This window comes from Manis pentadactyla, chromosome 8, assembly GCF_030020395.1.
Source record: "Manis pentadactyla isolate mManPen7 chromosome 8, mManPen7.hap1, whole genome shotgun sequence".
Lineage (NCBI taxonomy): Eukaryota > Metazoa > Chordata > Mammalia > Pholidota > Manidae > Manis > Manis pentadactyla.
Genome location: NC_080026.1, coordinates 44,140,441 through 44,153,996, shown reverse-complemented (window position 1 = coordinate 44,153,996; position 13,556 = coordinate 44,140,441). Strand labels below are relative to the sequence as shown.

The window sequence follows — 13,556 nt, the reverse complement described above, 5'->3', positions numbered from 1 at the left end:
TTATTTTATGAACCAAAAAGAACAAGTGCCACCAAGAAAACCATGACATTTTCTTATCACACAGAATTATACTTTATTCTTCTTGAAGGACTGCCTTTATTAGATACCAGTATCATTTATTCACATAGGCGCTTACAGAAAAAGGAAAACATTTGTGAAATAAATTGACTGTTTTTGCATGTGAAATCTGCCTCTTCTGAATCATTTTCATTTGTTGATGATAAAATGATCATCTTCTGTGCCACTAAGATTTCTTTTTAAAAAGCTCTATTGTGGGGAGGAGCCAAGATGGTGGCATGAGTAGGGCAGCGGAAATCTCCTCCCAAAACCATATATATTTTGGAAAATACAAAACTATTCCTAAAAGACAGACCAGTGGATACAGTACAACAGCCAGGCTACATCTACATTTGCAAGAACTCAGCACCTCACAAAGGGGGTAAGAGACAAGCCGCGGCCCGGTGGGACCCCAGCGCTCCCCCACCCCAGCTCCCTGGAGGGAGGAGAGGAGTTGGAGTGGGGAGGGAGTGGAAGCCCAGGACTGCTAAATAACCAGCCCTAGTAATCTGCACCGGGAGCGCAAACACATATTGCACGGTGTGCTGGATAGCAGGGAAACAGAAAAGTAAAATCTGCGAGCTGGTCCCTGCAGCCGGCTCCCCTGGGACAAGAGAGAAGTGAGTGCTTTTTGAAAGTCTTAAAGGGACAGGGGCCTCACAGCTGGATGGAAGTGTCCTGGCACACTCGGTCCAGCAGGCTGGGAATCCTGAGGAACTTCAGGCGCCCCAGCCCCCTGGGTGGCAACGCACCCCTGAAGCCCCTCACTGCGATAAGCAGCCTGCCAGTCGTTCCCCTGACCAGTGTGGCCCAGACACAGCGGCCGAGCAGCCGCGTTCACAGCAACCACCCAGAATCCCCTCCCGGCACGCAGCCACCTGGCCAAACACAGAGGCTGCCGCCAGCACACAGCTGCCTGGCGCAGGCAGAGGAAACCGGGGTAAGGCGCGAAGGGGCGCTTTTCTTGCAGGAGAGCACACCCGGAGTGCCTGTCACTCCCTGCAAGGCTCTGGGCTACCCTGAGGGCGACCCCGCCCCTGGCAGCTTAGGGGATTAATCTGGAGGCTGCTCCAGGGATATGGGTAACCAACACAGGCAGCAGAGAAGGGCAAGGCAACCAGCAAGCAGGAAAGGACTTTGTTCTCCCAGCTGACACATGTGCTACCTGCCTAAAAAGCTCTTTTATTGGCTCTATGATTTTCTTCCAAGCTATGTGACAGGACATCCCTTTGCATGTATTTGCATGTATTTCAGTAATAAAACCAAATTTCCAAAACTCATCTAATTTTCAGAATTTTTTTTAGGTTCTACTAAGTAATCCTTCTCACACTTTATTGTGCATACAAATCTTTTAACATTTTGTCCAGTTTGCTTTTATCTATAGGTATCTGTAAGTATATGTTTTTCAAATGGAATAAATTATTTTTATTTATTCATAATTCTGTAAGTTTTGACAACTTATGCATAGAGTCTAGTGACCACCACGAAAATCAGGATACAGAATAGTTTTCTCATCCCCAGAAATTCCCTGTACTGTTCCTTTGTGGTCAAACCTCATCATTCCCTCTCATCTTAAATAATCACTGACCTATCCCTCATTCTTAGAAGTTTACCTTTTCCAGGTTGTCATATAAATGTTCTCTCACTTAGCATAATGCAAGTGAGGGGCATCCATGTTGTGTGTATCATTTAGCAACTAAATTTAATTTTAAAAGGTAATCTTAGTTCGGAAGTCTTTATTAAAAAATATTATTAGATGACCATCTTGATTAATCTTTTGATCAAGTACTAAAGGGATAAAGTCATTTAAATGCAGTTTTTCATACACATGAGGTATATTATTAATGAAGAATCCAGACAGTCTTTTATATTATCTTTAATCTTAAGGATGGAAACCATATTTTTAAGATGCTGTTATCTGAAGCAGGAAATTATTTAATTAAATGATTTCCTGTAAGTTCTATGCTCTAAAAAACAATAAGGAACATTCCCTTTTTAAAGATTTGAGCTACCACTAAATATAGTTAAATAAATAATGCAATACACTCCTACCTGATCATCATCTTCTACAACCACCAGGGTTAATTTATTCTTCTTAAAATCCAATCTGGTTATCTTGGGCCTGTAACAATGTAAGAGTAACAGCCAGATTTCAAATAAATGTCCTCTAAGTTCAAAAAACAATTTGTTGTTATTTCAAGCACATTATCATCTAACTTCTGAATTGAAAACTGGTAAGAGGGTAAACAATCTGCACTGTCCACCAAAAAGGTCTCCAATCTAAAAAACAGTTAACAGGAAAAAAAAATGTCAAAAGCACAATGTTTCTAGCAAAATTGATGCTGCACATGTATCAGACATTAAAAATGTTAAGGAATAAAAGAAAATGAAGAAATCCATCCACATATATATATATGTATTTCACAGGTCCCCCAACTATGTGCAAGAGATTATCCACGCTTAGTGTTAAAGCAACAGCAAAGACTATAAAGCTTTTTAAAAGACATAAAGGAAATTAAATTACTGATTAGGGCCTTCAACTCTATTTTCTGTATCAATTTCAATAGGATCTACATCTTTAATTTAAAAAAAATTTTTTTTAACTTCATTTTAAGGCCCACTTGCCAACTCTATCTCCCACCCCTACTAAAACTAAACAACCTACCATATTTTAATTCTGTACTTATATGAACTGTGAATGTCAAAACAATGTGACTCTCACTCTAATTTTTAAATAAGCATATAAAATAAACTGTAAAACAATTTGTTTACAAGAGCTGTACTAACACAAAAATAACTAAGTAAGTGTACTAGGAAGAGGAGGAGGGGAGGATCTAGCACTAATTAAGTGCAACAACTACTCAAGTAATGCCTACTAAGTGTCAGGTGCTCTTCTAAGTGTTTTACATATATTAATTCAATTGATTCTCACAACAAGCTTAACACACAACACAAAAAGATACTTAACAACACAGAAGATCTTCTTCATCTCGATCTAGAGCATTCTCTGGCCAGTAAAGCATGTTCCACCTGCCCTCAGGGCAAGCTGGAAACATGGAAGAATTAACATTTAACGACTGGGTAAATAAATACCCCAGTGCCCTTATCCATCAAAGGACAATTATAAAGGTGTTTCAGTAATTTCTCAGAGAGTCCCTAGCAGGGACACCTAGATACAAAAATAAATTCTATCTTCAATGTTTTGAGGAGAAATATTTTTCAACCTTAAATTTCAGTCTCAGCCCAATTATCAAGAAAACGTAAGAGAAGGATAAACCACTTTAAGGCATCCAAGGATTCAAGTAATTTACCTCCTACACTCTTTTCTTAGGCAGTTACTTAAAGATACGTATTAGATAAAACAAAAGTAAAGAAAGAGGAAATATGGGAAAAAGACACAGAGTCCTAGCTGAGAAAGCAGGAAGAGGAACTCAAGATAAAAGCTGTAAGAGCAGCCTGGAGAGCAAAAGAGCAAAGAGTTCCAATGGGAACAAAAGAATCTTTTAATGCAACCCTTGAGAATTTGAAAGAATTTAAGACCAAATAACGTAATTTAAAGGGATGTGTAGGGTGTCGGATGTGGGAGAAGGGAGCCAAGAATTTTAGGGAAAACAAAAGTGTATCCAAAAAGGAAGTATAATGCCAACTGTGATATGAATTTTGAAGTTGATCAAAAAAAAGAGCACCATGAGAGAGTACTGGAGAACCAGCTTCACTGAGAGGTGTTTGGACATGGTTGCATGAGAGAAGTCCTTCACAGCAGAGACCTTCCAGGGACAGCAGCACAGGGCTACCACCTAGAAGGGGAAGAGGGCAAGAGAACTCCCAGGAGAGGGGAATCAGAGAGGGGCTTATGTGTCTAGGCAATGGCATTCAGCAGCAAGGGTGAAGTCTCTGGGCCAGAACCATCCAAAGGGCAGCAGTGGTTTGGATTCTTTTATAGCTATAGCATCTGTCTTGTGGCTAGCAGATTCAGGTGCAGTTTGCAATGGGATATGCAAAGTAGGCAGGCAGGTTCTAAGTGGCTAGCAAAATACTTATTGGGCTACATACTTAAAGTAATTGGATGTGTAAGAATTTTAACTTGGTGCGAGCCAGCTTTAAGCTAACGTCTTGGCATGCTGTGAACAAGTAAACAACATATGGGCCTATGAACAGGGGCCACCTTCGTACATAATATCAGTACACTACTAAGCTCTGACACAGACATGACCATGTAAACACTATTTCCTGATTCTCAGCTTTTAGAATGAGGCAAACCAGAAGAACTTAATTTTGGTTATGAAAAGCCAAGTAAACCTATCCTTGATGTAAAAGTAAAATGCAAATATAACATAAAAGTGTGGATGATAGGAGGAGTTGGGACACAGAAAGATAAGCACAGCTTAAAAGGAAGGGTAACGGTACCAATATCTTCCTCTTAGCAATGAGATTACTGTGGGACAAGAAATAACTAAAAAGAATGACATAACTACATGACAGGAGAATGTCCGTATGACACACATGTAGAAATGTAAAATATTTGTATTAAGACATGTATTTTGACATACCTTGAAACCAATGGTAAATATGGATAGCAGAGTTTTAAAAGTTGCCCCTTGGGCGGGGGGTAGTACTAAAGATGGGTAGAAATGTGACAAGAAATAAAATGCTTTTCATTTATAACCTTTTCAGAACTATTTGATTTCCAAACTCTATTTTCTGTATTAACTTGATATAAATGTTTCTGCTCATTAAAGAAACAAAATGATGATAAGTGTCTTTGACATTAACTGCTTACCAAAAAAATAAGCCAATTTTGGTCTCTCCTTCAAACACAAGGACTCCTGTAGGGGTTAGTCCCAAGCTATAGTCATTCCCATCTCTAGCCTAATTTAAGGAGAGCATAATATGTTAGCTTAGTTGCATAAACAGGTTTCATATTTCACACGTTTGATTTTATTTTCACAATGAATTATATTAATTATAATAAGTATATAGGCTAATATTAATATGCAAGGTGTTTTCAACAATTAGAATACCCCAAATAACATTTTCAGGAAATTTCATGCATATAAAACATTAAGTCTTAAGGTATGTTTTCATTGAAAATAGGCAGATTTACTTCCACTACAAAGAAAGCTCTTTCCAGATTCTTCCAATATTCTATTCACCACTTAAATCACCAATTTTGAAAAACACCATCTTTCTGGGAAAATTCAGCAGTTTTATCAAAAAATAACTTACATCACCAAACAGGCTGAAGTATATCTTACCAAAGTCTTCTCAAGCTATGAATTTTCAGTTTTGCCTCCTAAATTATTCTAATTTTTAGGGTCTATTCAACTTAAGTCTAACAACAAGTTAAAAAAACAGACATACCTTTTTGAGATTTTGACTCTCTTCTTTCTTACAATGAACCTTTATGTGAGATTTCCATCACTCAGTATCTCATCTAACCTTTATAATTAATACAATCCAAAGTATCTAGTGCTAGCCTATGCAAACTCCATGTCCTCCCTCATCACCACTCTGAATCTTGAAGGAATAAGTTTCTTAAAAAACATCACAACACAGCACTTACTTTGACCACATGCATATCAACCCCATACATTTCTAGCCATTTGGCTTTATTCAGATAATTGGTTTCAGCTTGTGCTGGTGTCTGACCTCTGAAATTTAAAAACAATAATTTCAAAAATAATAAGTATAAATGAACTCTACACCAGGTATAGAAATAGAAAACAAATACAGAATCATTATTGTGATGATGTTAAAGAAAGCATGATCAAATGTCAAGTACCTGTATTCCTTCCATTTCTCAAAAATAGCCAGCTCCATCTCTTCCGTCTGAATGGGCACAAACCTGAACTCTGATACAAGTTCAGGACTATGTTCAGCAAGATCATAGTCACCAAGTTCAGCTACAAAAGTTTCACAAAGTTATATTTTGTTAGTAAGTTTATGCCCTGCTGAATCTTTGTTTAAAACTCATTTTATTAGTAACTGTTTAAGAAGACTAGAAAGATTCTTTCTTAAACTACTAGGAATTCGTAACACCCTGACTGTTCCCAAAAATGAACCTAGCATAAACTTATAACTTAGCTGTCTATACGCACAAATCATATATTTGTGGTAGGTGGTATATTTTCAATTAAATGTCTCTCTCTTAATTTATTAATGCCTTATAATGCTTAGCTTTCAAAAAACTCTTTCTAGACTTACGAAGAGAAGTAACTTTTGAATAAAAATATTTAGCAATCCTTGAGAAACTAATAGCCAGCACTATTAAAAATCTAATATGCACAGAAAATGACATCATATATCACTGTAGATATACTGTCTGTCCTCCAGAAAATTTATTTTTACTTCTATTTTTTGTATCAACATTACTTACTATAATACACAAAGATGTATGCTTAATATGAGCAATTACACATAATAAAGGAACACTAAAGTTGTATTGATCCCTATGACTTCCAAGGTAATTCTCAATTTTAGCAAGTAGAATCTTGTGACTACTACTGAAAATCTAAGCATACTAAAGGAAATAATGAGAAAGTTTACTACCTTTGTTAATTTCAAATAGTCTGCCTAGAGTACATATATGTTTCATCATGATTTTTCCTTTTAGCCCATAAAATCAAAAAACCTAATCTTTAAAAAATACATATATTCAGTAGTCCTGTCTTAATTCTTTTATTGCTTCTCATTATTTTCAGTGTTCACAACTTTCTTTTTTCTGAATTAGTAATGAAGTCCCAGGTCTGAGTCTTTGCAGAATATTACATACACACTTCAGATTTTAGCTGTTAAAAAAAAGATCATTAATTTAAAAGAGGACCTTCAGGAAACTTTAAATTATTAATCCTAGAGAAACAACAGATAAAAATGACTAAAAAATATTTCAGGACACAGTAGGAAAAGAACTGTACAATGCACAAACATTTATGTACTCAACTGTGGTCATCTCTGAACACAGTTTGGGAAAGAAGGGAAAATAGTGACTGATTCTAATTTTCTATGCTTAAGAAATTTTTCCTTTAAAAGAATATTTTACTTATATTTAAAAATTAAAGTATTTTAATTTTAATAAAAAATCCAGCTGTGGATTAATAAAAGAATCATCTTGAGATAACAACTCATTATTTATTGAGCATCTACTCACCACACTGGACATATTACAGTTAATCTGTCATTTAACTTCATGATGACCTTGGAAAGTATTTACTGCACCCACTTTATTGCTGAAGAAATTGCTCTTTTGTGTGGACCACAATGTCTTTAAGAAACAACAAACCAACTCTGCATAATGTTGTCCAGGATATGTACTAAAATGGTAGTAAAGAAAAACTGAACTTGAGAATGTGAAGAAAAGCTAATAAAAATTATTCTAATAGAATATAAAACCACAAAAGAGAAAAAAGGAGCTCATTTTATGAAGATGGGAGTAATACTTCAGTAAATTTAATTCTTAAGGACCTTAAGAATTAGTAGGGCTTGGTAAACTTAGAAATACTACAAAGAGATCCATAAGACATGAGGTTTGGAGGAATCATAAAAATAATGGAGCAATGGATGAGAAAGTAGGAAAGAGCTTCTATGTAGAAAAAACATTTAAGTGAGGTTATAGATACAATAGAGCTGCATGCTTGAATCAAGTATTTATTTAGCAAGCACTTAGTGTTCTGTGAATACACAAAAATGTTTAAAAATCATATTTTCAAAAAGCATATACACTGACTGTCATGAAACTTCCACAATGAGAAACAGATAAAATACAGGACACAATAAATGGTGTAACTCAGATATTGAAAATGACAGCTTTTCAGTAGATCTGAGAGTTTTAGAATTAACAACCTCATACAAATTAATAAAATGCAAAAAGTGTGTTTCAAGAAAAGAAGCTTGCAATTATACACTTATCATTGCAATGCTAGAGAGGCATAGCATTTCCCAGCTGTTATCTATTTAATATTGTGCAGATTCGAAAACAGCTTTCAAATTGTAGACAGACTAGGGTAGTAGATGGAGGCAGGTAGGTTAATTTATACTTGCAGCAAATTTTTGAAGTACAGAAATTTCCTCCAGTCATCAATCCCTCCATCAACAGGAAAATATACTTTCTTAAGTAGTGGAAAGAAATAATAAGCAAAAATACTAGGTTTACTACAAAACATAAAAATTTATTCTTGTAAAGTATATATATAATTGAAAAAAATTACTGATCTTAGAGGGACTGAAGATATAGAATCACAAAAAAAAGTCTTTATTAATTTCTTGATAATCATTAAATATTATTGTTATTGATATTCCAATATATGGAGATACTCCAACAGATTGTTTCTTTCCATTTTGTGAACAAGGACTGAAATTATAGTTTTCCTAAGGTGTCAATTTCTCAGAAAAAAATACATTAAGTTTAACAACATTTGATCAGTGTAACAAAGTAAACAGTGAGTTTTTCATTAATCTTCTATATTGGAGAACATTTTTTTTTAGTTCTTAAAATAACCATAAGAGGGGAAGAGGAAAAAAGATGACAGATAGGAAAGCAAGGCAGAAACCTCCCCTCACACACAGATACCAAGGAAGCAACTACAGCAAATACTAGTAACCCTGAAAGACCTAAAGCCTGCAGAATAGACCATCATCACCTGGTGAAGAAGAGAAGACCACACAGAGAAGGGTAAAGTGTCAGAGCCATGGTGGAGTAAGGCCTCAACCATTCCCCTATCCCACCGCACAGGTGGGTGGAAGAGGAATAGAGTGGGGAGAGGATAGGCTTTCAGGAACTCTGCACACCTGGCCCTGGAGATCTGCTCTGGAAACACAAGTCCATTGGGATATGGTGATTACCTGGGCTGGACACCAGGGAGAGTTGGAATACTCTGGGAGCCTTGGAAACAGCCACTCTTACAGAGGAGAGGCATGCTCCACCAGTCCCACTAAGACCCAAGAAGCATCAATTTAAAAGATTTCCAAGCAGAGAGTGGGGTGCCAGAGGGGCAAGAGTTTCATGGAGCTCTCTCAACAAGAGGAAAGGCAGGTGTTTGACACTTCCCCAGCCCTGCCTCAGGCAGTCGCGGAAGCCCCAAATACTCTATTCCCCTAACTTCCCCACATGAACCACCAGCACGCCCGTCCACTTGGCACAGCAGCAATGTCAGACTTTGTTGCCTGGCAAGCAGAGGGAGGCTTTCTCAGGTCCTCAGCACTGTATTAGCCCAATCAAACAGGCGCCTGCAGGAGACAGCTCCAAGTGTTCCTTCCTCCTCACAGGCGGCCCAGCAGGTTTACGTGCCACTGCTCACTCACTCACCTGTGAACTCAGGCACCCATGTGACTGCCACCAACTGCAACTGCCCTGCTTACCTCCAGAGCCAGGCAGCACCGCCATCACTGCAGGCAGGCAGTGGGCATCCCTGACAACAATGATCCCAGCAGAAGCCACTGCTCTGATTACAGAGGGCCAGCAGAGGCATGATAGACTGAGACAGAGCACTGCCAGCAGATAGAAAGAAAGGCAGCCCTGCCCATAGGCCACCAACAGCAACTGATGTTCAACTGCAAAGGAAAACCAGGCACTGGAGAGTAAAGAGTCTTCAGTCTGGGCACCACAGAACACTTTCTTCATAAAGCCATTGCTCTTTAGCCCAGGAAGCACAGAAGATCCAAATAATACATAGGAAGAAACACAGAAGCCTTGAAAAATGAGGAGGCAAAGGAATATGTTTCAAACAAAAGGACAGGATAAGACACCAGAAAGAGGGCTAAATGAAATGGAGACCACCAATCTTCTTGATTAAGATTTCAAAGTAAAAGTCACAAATATGATCACTAATGAGGAAAAGTATTGAGGATCTCAGGGAGAACTTCAACAAAGAGAAGAGCTGAACAATACAGTAATTTAACTGAAATAAACAATGGAGAGAATAAATAATAGATTGTTGCAAGTAGAGGAGACAGTGAAATGGAAATCAGAGAACAGGGACACAACAAAGCTGAGGAACAGAGAAGGAAAAAAGTCTCTAGGAATGAAAGAATGATAAGGGAGCTGTGTGACAAACTCCAAACAAAGCAGTGTCTGAATAGTGGTAACAGAAGGAGAAGAGAGAGACAAAGGGGTAGAAAGTCTCTCTGAAGAAATAATTACTGAAAACTTCCCTAATCTGGTGAAGGAAACAGGCACTCAGGTCATGGAAGTGTAGAGAGCCCCTAACAAAAGGAACCTCGGGGAGACAACACCAAGACATATAATAATTAAAATAACAAAGATTAAGGAAAAGGAGAAGGTATTGAAAGCAGCCAGATAAAAAAGATTACTTATAAGGGAAATCCCATTAGGCTATAAGCAGACTTCTCAGTAGAAACCTTACAGGTCAGAAGGGAGTGGCATGAAACATTTAATGTATTCAAACAGAAGGACCTTCAACCAAAATCCTCTACCCAGCAAGATTTTCATTCAAATTTGAAGGAGAGATTAAACACTTCACAGATAAACAAAGGCTGAAGGAATTTACAACCACTAATGGGCATTACAGGGTACGTTAAAGGGACTTCTGTAGAAAGAAATGTTCTTAAGCCAAAATAATTTTCAACAGTGCAAATAAACCCACACTAAAGTAGACCAATTACTTACCAAGCAAGTATGAAATTAAAACAAAAGTAGTAAAACCAACTAAACACATAATCAAAGTACACACAAAAAATGCAGACTAAGACATCTAAGACATGGAGTATGGAAGAGGAAGGAAAAAAAGTACTTTTAGACTGTGTTTGAAATAAAGTAGTCATTAACTTAATAGAGATTGTTATAGAGTTAGGAAGCTACCCCTGAACCTTATGATAACCACAAACCCAAGCCTTTAAAAGACACAAAAAATTTAAAAAGAGAAATCCAATCATAGCACTAGAGAAAACCATCAATAACAAAACAAGAGTATAAGGGAAGAAGAAGGGAATAGAGAGGAACTACAAAAACACCAAGAAAACAACTAATAAATGGCAATAAGTACATACCTATCAATAATTAACTTAAACATAAATGGCATGAATGCACCAATCAAAAGACACAGGGTGGCAGAATGGATAAAGAAACAAGACCTACATATGCTGCCTATAAAAGACTCACTTCAGACCCAAAGACATACACGGACTGAGTAAGGGATGGAAAAAGATATTCTATGCAAACAACAGGGAGAGAACAGCAGAAGCAGTAATTATATAAGACAAAATAGACTTCAAAACAAATAAAGTACTGAGACAAGGATATTATGTAATGATAAAGGGGTCAGTCCAACAAGAGGATATAACCATTATAAATATCTATGCACCCAACACAGGAGATCAAATATGTAAAATAAATACTAACAGAATTAAAGGGGGAAAGAGACTGTAAGCCATGCAAAAACCCTAGCCAGACTTATCAAGAAAAAGAGTGCACAAATAAACAAAATCAGAAACAAAAAAGGAATAGTTATAATGGATACCACAGAAATACAAAGAATTATTAAGAATTCTATGAAAAATTATATACAGTAAGTTGGACCACCTAGAAGAAACGGATCAATTCCTAGAAAAGTACAACCTTCCAAGAACAAGGAAGAAAACAGAAAATCTGAACAGATCAATTACCAGCAATGAAACTGAACTGGTAATCAAGACTCCCACCAAAAAAGGTCCAGGACCAGATGGCTTCAGGGTTGAATTCCACCAAACTGAGCTAATACCCATCCTTCTTAAAGTACTCTGAAAAGTGAAAGAGGCGGGAATATTTCCAAACTTTTTATGAGGCCAGCATCACTGTAATATCAAAATGAAACAAAGACGGAAAATTTCAGATGAGTATCCCTGATGAACATAGATGCAAATATCCTCAACAAAATATTAGCAAACTGAATTCAAAAATACAGCAAAAGGATCATCCATCACAACCAAGTGGGATTTATTCAAGGGATGCAAGAATGGCATAATATTCGTCTATCAATCAATATCATACACCACATTAACAAAAGGATAAAAACGACATGATAGTCTCAACAGATGCTGAAAAATCATTTAATAAAATTCAACATCCATTCATGACAAACCTCTTTAACACAATGGGTACAGAGGGTACGTACCTCAGCATAATAAAGGCCATGTGTGACAAACCCCCAACTAACATTATACTCAATGGTGAGAAGCTGAAAGCTTTTTCACTAAGATTGGGAAAAAGACAAGGATGTCTACTCTCACCATTTTTATTCAACATAGTACTGGAGGTCCTATCCACGACAATCAGACAACACACAGAGATAAAAGGCATACAAATTGGGAAGGAAGAAGTTAAAATTGTCACTATTTGCAGATGACATGGTATTATATATAGAAAACCCCAAAGACTCCACCAAAAAAACCTATTAGCATAACTGAATTCAGCAAAATTGCAGGATAAAAAATTAATACACAGATACCTGTTGTATTCCTATATACTAACAGTGACCTAGCAGAAAGAGAAATCAGGAAAACAATCCCATTTATGATTGCATCAAAAAGAATAAAATACCTAGGAATAAACCTAACCAAGGAGGTGAAAGACCTGTACTCTGAACAAACAATAAGACACTCATGAGAGAAATTAAAGATGACACAAATAAATGGAAATCTGTCCCATGATCACGGATAGGAAGAATTAATATTGTCAAAATGGCCATCCTGCCAAAGGAAATTACTGATCAATGCAAGCAGTATCAAAATACCAATAGCATTTTTCAATACAGTGAAGGAAATAATCCTAAAATTCATTTGGAACCACAAAAGATCCCAAACAGCCAAAGCAATCCTGAGAAAGAACAAAGCTGAGGGTATTATGCAACCTGACTTCAAGCTGTACTACAAAGCTACAGTAATCAAAACAGTATGGTATTGGAACAAGAACAGATCCATTAGTCAATGGATCAGAAGAGTGAGCCCAGATATAAAACCATACATATATGGTCAATGAATATACAATAAAGGAGCCATGAATATACAATGGGGAAACGACAGCCTCTTCAATAACTGATGTTGGGAGAACCAAGGTACACGCAAGAGAATGAAACTGGATTACCATCTAACTCCATATACAAGAGTAAACTCAAAATGGATCAAAGACCTGAATGTAAGTCATGAAATCATAAAACTCTTAGAAGAAAACATAGCCAAAAATCTCTTGAAAGTAAGCATGAGAAATTTTTTCCTGGACACATCTCTTGAGGCAAGAGACACAAAATAAAAAATGAACAAGTGGGACTACATCAAACTAAAAAGCTTCTGTACAGAAAAGGACACCATCGGCAGGACAGAAGGAGAACCTACAGTATGGGAGAATACATTCATAAATGATTTATCCAATCAGAGGTTAATATCCAAAATATATAAAAAACTCATATCCCTTAACACCAGAAAAACAAATAACCTGATTGAAAAATTTGCAGAATACCTGAAAAGACATTTCTCTGAAGAAGAAATACAGATGGCCAACAGTCACAGGAAGA

At 36.8% G+C, this 13,556-nt stretch overlaps 1 protein-coding gene across 6 annotated transcripts in view; it reads right to left on the bottom strand.

The window, feature by feature from the left end:
- Positions 1-13,556, bottom strand: part of EPB41L5 (erythrocyte membrane protein band 4.1 like 5) — a 177,267-nt gene that overhangs the window by 102,465 nt on the left and 61,246 nt on the right. For all 6 annotated transcript variants that reach the window (XR_005025012.2, XM_036886554.2, XM_036886555.2 and 3 more), the window contains exons 8-11: positions 5,840-5,960; positions 5,621-5,708; positions 4,838-4,926; positions 2,110-2,179 (exon numbers count right to left, since the gene is read on the bottom strand). Coding sequence is in view for 5 of the 6 variants with exons in the window: in XM_036886554.2 (XP_036742449.2) it covers positions 2,110-2,179; positions 4,838-4,926; positions 5,621-5,708; positions 5,840-5,960 (368 nt within the window). In the remaining variant the exon portion in view is untranslated. The remainder of the gene's footprint in view (positions 1-2,109; positions 2,180-4,837; positions 4,927-5,620; positions 5,709-5,839; positions 5,961-13,556) is intronic.